Below are 6,436 nucleotides of genomic sequence, written 5' to 3'. Positions count from 1 at the left end.
CATCCCCGCCGCCACCCGCGATCGTCAAATGAGTCAAACCCGATCGCGCGGGCCGGCGCTCGCGGCGGGCAATCGCGTCCCAGATTCTTCGGTTCCCGGTGAATAGCCACGGAACTAAAACAGCAGCACTAAGCCAATCCGATGAATCACCAGCTCGAGAGTGAAATGGAGGGGCGGAGCGGCGTACGGGTAGAGCGCGAAGGCTCGCTGGACGACGTAGACGGCGTTGTCGTACTTGGTGCGCAGCCGGCCGTCGCTGCTCGCGCGGACCGCCGCGTCGATCTCCATCCCCGGTGAGGCGACTTGGGGCGGAAGAAGAAGAGATTGGGAGTGGGAGGAGAGCAGTTGTGGACTTGAGAGGAGGCGTGACTCGTCGGCGTTGGACGAGGGAGGGATGGGAAGCGAGGGAGGCCTCGTGTGGATATTTCATTCGGGTGCTGTTTCCTGCAAGTATTTTACTCCAACCACCGGGACGAAATATCTTATCTCTCTCTCTGCTTCTCTTTCTTCCGTTATGCTCGCGCGTCGTGCGTGGACGGCTGGATGCGGCGTGAAGCTGACATGGCTTGTCGTGCTATGGCCTCCCTTGTGGGTGGACAAAGGGAAGAGGTCCTGCACTCGCTTTGGGTTGACCGCATAGAGCTCAATCAGCCCGTCCGAAACAAAATTAGACGAGGAAAGTATAGTCCCCCGATCCTCCCTGGGATTGGAGTGGTTTTGGCAGGGATTTGACTTGTATGGGATTTAATCCCTGCCAAACCCCTTCAAAACCATGCCAACGGAACACAGCCTCACGGATTAATTTCCCCCTCAACTCTAAAACCCCTTGAAATGTCTAAAACCGGATCAATTAGACAGAATTTTGGGCGGTATTTGAATAGGCTGGACGAGATTAGGCAGTGCCGACAGATGACTTGGCACTAGGCCCCGCGGCAAAAAGATCCCCATTCCCAAATACTCCCACGACGACGACGAACCCTAGGCCCAGCGACCCACTCCACAATGTCGCAGTGGCGGAACTAGCTCCCGCTACGGCGCACACCCATGGCGTCTGGTAGCTCGTCTAACAGACACTGTTCCTCGTCTATGGTGTCGTCGGGGCAGGCGTCGGTGGCTTATCGGGAAGCGCCGATGTAGTACGAGTCTGACGTGATTTGCCACTGTAAAGTGAAGGCACCAAGGTGGATATCGTGGAGCCACGTCAATCCTGGCCAAAGATACTAGAACTGCAACAAATCGCAGGTAAAGTGTCTTGACTTAGCCAAGGTGGATTTGGTCTGCTAGTTCGAGTTCTTCACTGGAAATCCGTTCTTTGAAATTTGGGTAGGGCGTAGATTGTCGATACTTCAAGTGGCACTACGGCCCCCATAATGAGTTTGTCAGCGGGCTGCTAGGCGACCTGCAGGATGTTGTTTATCGTCTGAAGACCGATGTTAGGAAATTAAAGACGAAGAATCATCAGCTGGAGCAATCTTTGATGGAGGCCAGGTGTAGCATTGCTGATGGTGATGTTCATGTCATGAAGAAAGCAAGACATTGTGAAGAAGTGTTTGCTCTTCTCAAGGAATTGGAGAGATGCAAAATGAAGTTCAAATTTGCTATCTTGTTCTGCATTCTGTTTGTGATGTACATGACCTACAAGATGTGACCGATGAATATCGGTGGAGAAGTTGCTTGCTATCTTGTTCTAGTTGCAATTATGTGGTGTTGTAGTTGAACCATTAATTTGTTAGCTATCATGTTCTGTGTGTGATGAATCTTGAAGCGAATGAAATGATTAATGTGTCTTGGTTTAAATAGTTGGTGTATCTAAATTTATTTGTCAGCTGAAAGTAGATGTATCTGAATTTATTTGTTAGTGAACCTAGCTTACTGAACTTTGAGCTTTCTGGACTTAACTGGACTTTGAGCTTTCTGAACCTAACTGAACTTTCGGCTTTCTGAACTCAACTGAATATTTGCACACACTATTGACTGGACCCACTTAACAGTGAACCAGCACACTGTTGACTTAGCGCCCACCAGCCCGCCTGCATTTAACAGCGAATGCACCTAGCAGCTCACTGTCATTCCCCAATCCATATCTCACCTTTCCTCACCTCCCCTGTGATGCCCCGACCTTAATCGTGCATTAATCATACACGTAAATGTGTACGGTCAAGATCAGAGACTCACGGAAAGATATCACAACACAACTCTAGACACAAATTAAAATATTAGTAGTCAGGGGCCTCGAGGGCTCAAATACACAAGTCAGCGAAAGCAACAATATCTGAGTACATACATAAATAAAATCGAAAAGGCGAAGGCCTCCTGCCTGGGGCCTCCTAACTACTCCTGGTCGTCGGCGGTCTCCACGTAGTAGTAGGCTCCGCCAGGGTAGTAGTACTCGTCGGCAGGATCAACTGGCTCCCGGCCTCATCTGATCACAACAATCGAGTAGAGGGGAAAAGGTAGCAAAGCAACCGTGAGTACTCATCCAAAGTACTCACAAGACTTACATCAGATTATGCTAAGTATGCATCAGTATCAAAGGAAAGGGGTTGTATCTGTGGACTATATTGCATAATTGCCAAAATAGAGGGGAAGGCCTAGCCTATCGAAGATAGCATCTTGCAGCATTAGAAAAGTGCAGATTATCATATCATAAGGCAACAAGTATATTTTAGTAACGCTAAGAGATCCTTCCTCGACTCCCTGCGAGAAAGCAATCCCGGAGCCATCATATCTATTTATTGTCTCCAGTATACAATTCTTGTTGTAGTAGATCGGGATACAACTTCGAGTGTCCGTTACCGTGGACACGGCTATTCGAATAAATAAACTTCCCTGCAGGGGTGCACAAACTTACCCAACACGCTCGATTAACTTTGGTCGGGCACACTTTTTCGGGTCATGCCCGGCCTCGGCTGATCGACACACTGTAGCCCTACCTAGGCTCAACAGAGAGGCCAGCACACCGGTCTACATCCTAAGCGCTCAAGGTCTTGGGCCCATCACCTTTTGCACTCCTGCACGTTGTGTACGCGGCCTGGAGTAGACCCACCCCCTTATACACGCGCAAGTGTTAACGTCCAACCGGGTGCGCGCCGCTCAATCGCTGACATCCGAAGAGCTCTCAAAGAATCGGACGACACCGAGTGCTCATACTTATTCTCGCGTGGTGGTTAGTGCGAAAAGGCCAGAGGCCTACTCAGATCACATATCCAAACCCGTTAGTGTTTTGGGAGCGCGCGGAGATGATCAATGATCCACGATCTGTGGTCCCGTCGCCCCGTCTCGTGGACTTACGGCAAGGACCATGACTCTCTGGCCATGCCGCGTAATTATCTCGCAGGTATCCTCATGGTCAACCCGACTGCAGTAACTCTCATGGGTACCCCTCAGGGCCGACCCGACTTCAACATGGTTCTAACGTAAAGTCAAGGTAACCGTGTGTCCATAACATCAAGGGGGGGAACCGAGGAATCACCCTTGATGGATTCCTACTCGATGTAACCATCAAGGTGAACTTGGAGGAATCACCCTCGAAGGGTTCACTTGAGGTGTTGCACGATAGAGTTGTTATCGGGAGTGGTGAAGGAGGAATCACCCACCGTAATCCACGGCCGATTAGCTACACTACAGAGATATCATCAAGAGTGGGTTACGAGGTATCACCCTCGGCACTCGATAGTAGCTCTGCAGAGTCGTACAACTAAGGGGGTGTGCGGTGATGTGCCGATCTCTGGACATCAATCATGTTGATCGAGTCATCCGGTAATAAAGTGGGGGCAATAGGGACAATGTGAGGGGTCACTGATGGGTCACTACTCAACCTATACTAAGCATATAAGATAACAGGTAAAGTAATAATAGCAGGTTACCAAAGCAGGCTATGCATCAGAATAGGAGCTATTGAACAACAGTAGCAAAATCTAATGCAAGCATGAGAGAGAAAGAATGGGCGATATAGGACTGACCAAAGGGGGTTTTGCTTGCCTGGAAGCTCTGTAGACAGATATGGACCCTCGGTGGTGAAGTAGTCGATCGCCGGATCAACAGTGGTCTCGGGGTCTACCGGAAAAGAAGTAATGGAGCGGGAACACAATAAATAACAGGACAATCAAATGCATCACAAGGCATGACATGTCAATACGTTGTGCTAGGGGTGACCTCACGCAGAGCTACGCATTTCAGACGAAGTGGGAAAATATCTGGGAATGTTTTCCCAGCTTTTGGCAGTTATCAGACAAACGAAGCAAAGGGGAAGGTTCCATGTTTGCAGTGTTAGAGACATGTAACAGGTATGTGGGTGGCTTATTCGAATTCGTCTTATTTTTCTGATCATTTTTCATATATAAATTATTTTCATCCAAGCTATGGATTATTTATATGATTTTCCAAAGTTTTAACTTTATTATGAAAATCCCAGAATTAAATTTAATTCAAATATAAAACAACAAAACTTTTGTTACCTAGTGTTACCTAGCCTACGTGTATGAGAATGGGACCCGGGGGGCTGGCCAACCATTTCACTTTGACTGGTCAAAAGGTGAGGTATGGCCCACATGTCATAGGCATCTAAATTAAATTAGTGTCTGGACTAGAATGGGGCCACATGTCATAGGCTATTAGGCTAATCTAGCAATGAATTGGTACTGACTAAATAGCGGAATTAATCCTAGAATTAATCTAGCTAATTAAATTAGACCTAAATCAGTTTGGACCGGCCCCACACACACTCACACACACGTGCACACACACACACCACGCTACACGATACGTCCATTTTGCATTATGCTTTTATATTGATATTTATTGCATTTTGGGCTGTTATTACACATTATGGTATAATATTTATGTCTTTTCTCTCTTATTTTACAAGGTTTACATGAAGAGGGAGAATGCCGGCAACTGGAATTCTAGACCGGAAAGGGGCAAAATGAGCCCCTTTTTCAATGGAAACCTGGGGAAATACAGTTGCTCAATTCATTCGATTTCGAAATAGCGTATAAAGTGATTCTTGCAATTTCACTGCAGGAAGTGTAGCAATTCTTGCGGGAATATCGGTCTTGTTTGGGCCGATTCCTTAATGAGAGAGCCCAAATAAAGTAACCCTTCCCCCCTCCCGAGTCTATCGTATCCATAGTTTCAGTGGGTATCGAATTGCGAAGCGAGGAAGCTATTTCAATTGAACGGGCTTACTTTCTTACTTGGTTCTTTTGTAGAACAACCTTGGTATGAAGCTAGACGATTCAAACTATATAAGCATAAGCAATTCAAACTAGACATTTCGACCTTCATCCCACCCTAGAAATAATAAGCAAAGAGCTCGTAAGTCCGGCATCGCCCCTTGCCTTTCTTACTGGATTTCCAATTGGGGAAGGCTTGGCAAAGAATCTTGTGTCGGAAGAGAAGTGGAAAACTAAGCTATTCGGGCTTAACTTAAACCTGATTGCCCTAGTAGGAGTCAGAATAAGGTTGAGGCTTGAAGACAAGCAACTGACATCTCGGATCTTGCCATCTGAGAGACCTATTCTGCACAACTCCAAAAAGTCCTGAAAATTTACGGAGAATTATTTTGGAATATATAAAAAAAATTGGACAAATAAAATGCCAAAGGGGACCCACTAGGAGGCCACAAGCCTGGGGGCACGCCCTATGTAACACCCCGGATATGATTTACCTAATATGTAATCCAACTCTTGCCGTTTCCCGCGTTAAGTTATTTTATTTTCTCGGGTTCGGGTTTTTGTATCCGTGTGTTGTTGTCATTGTCATGCATCTCATATCATGTCATCATGTGCATTGCATTTGCATACATGTTCGTCTCATGCATTCGAGCATTTTCCCCATTGTCCGTTTTGCATTCCGGCGCTCCGTTCTCTTCCGGTGGTCATTTCTACCTTTCTTTCGTGTGTGGGGATTAAACATTTCCGGATTGGACCGAGACTTGTCATGCGGCCTTGGTTTACTACCGGTAGACCGCCTGTCAAGTTTCGTACCATTTGGACTTCGTTTGATGCTCCAACGGTTAACCGAGGGACTGAGAAGGCCTCGTGTGTGTTGCAGCCCAACACCCCTCTATTTTGGCCCAAAACCTACCTAAACCCTCTCCATCATCTAGAGCGTTCGATCATGATCGCGTGGCCGAAAACCGCACCTCATTTGGACTCTCCTAGCTCCTCCTTTGCCTATATATAGGTCCTCCCCCAAAATCCTCGCGCAAAACCTAGCCCCCTCTCTCCCCTCACCCGCTGGACATATTCCCGCGGGCCGGGCATTGTCCGACCCGTGTCGCCGCCGCCATGTGGAACCACCTGACTCGCCACCGCCCGGTGCCCACATCGCCGTCGCGCGGGCCCTCCTGGGCCCGGGGAGAGCCCTCCCGGCCCACGCGCGCGTCGCCGCCCGCGCCTTCACCCCGCCGCCGCCATCCCCGGCTCCGGCGACC

At 48.2% G+C, this 6,436-nt stretch overlaps 1 protein-coding gene across 3 annotated transcripts in view; it reads right to left on the bottom strand.

Moving 5' to 3' along the window:
* LOC119267894 (FAD synthase-like) overlaps positions 1–445 on the bottom strand; it is an 8,079-nt gene extending 7,634 nt beyond the window's left edge. Inside the window, exon 1 of one of the 3 annotated variants that reach the window (XM_037549339.1) lies at positions 188–445. In XM_037549339.1, the coding sequence (XP_037405236.1) occupies positions 188–288 (101 nt within the window). In that variant the 5' untranslated portion in view covers positions 289–445. The remainder of the gene's footprint in view (positions 1–187) is intronic. The other 2 variants (XM_037549338.1, XM_037549340.1) reach the window with 2 other exon arrangements.
* Between the last annotated feature and the right edge of the window lie 5,991 nt (positions 446–6,436).

Source organism: Triticum dicoccoides, chromosome 3A (genome assembly GCF_002162155.2).
Source record: "Triticum dicoccoides isolate Atlit2015 ecotype Zavitan chromosome 3A, WEW_v2.0, whole genome shotgun sequence".
Taxonomy (NCBI): Eukaryota; Viridiplantae; Streptophyta; class Magnoliopsida; order Poales; family Poaceae; genus Triticum; species Triticum dicoccoides.
The sequence above is the reverse complement of the archived record's forward strand: the minus strand, read 5'-3'. Positions and strand labels throughout refer to the sequence as shown.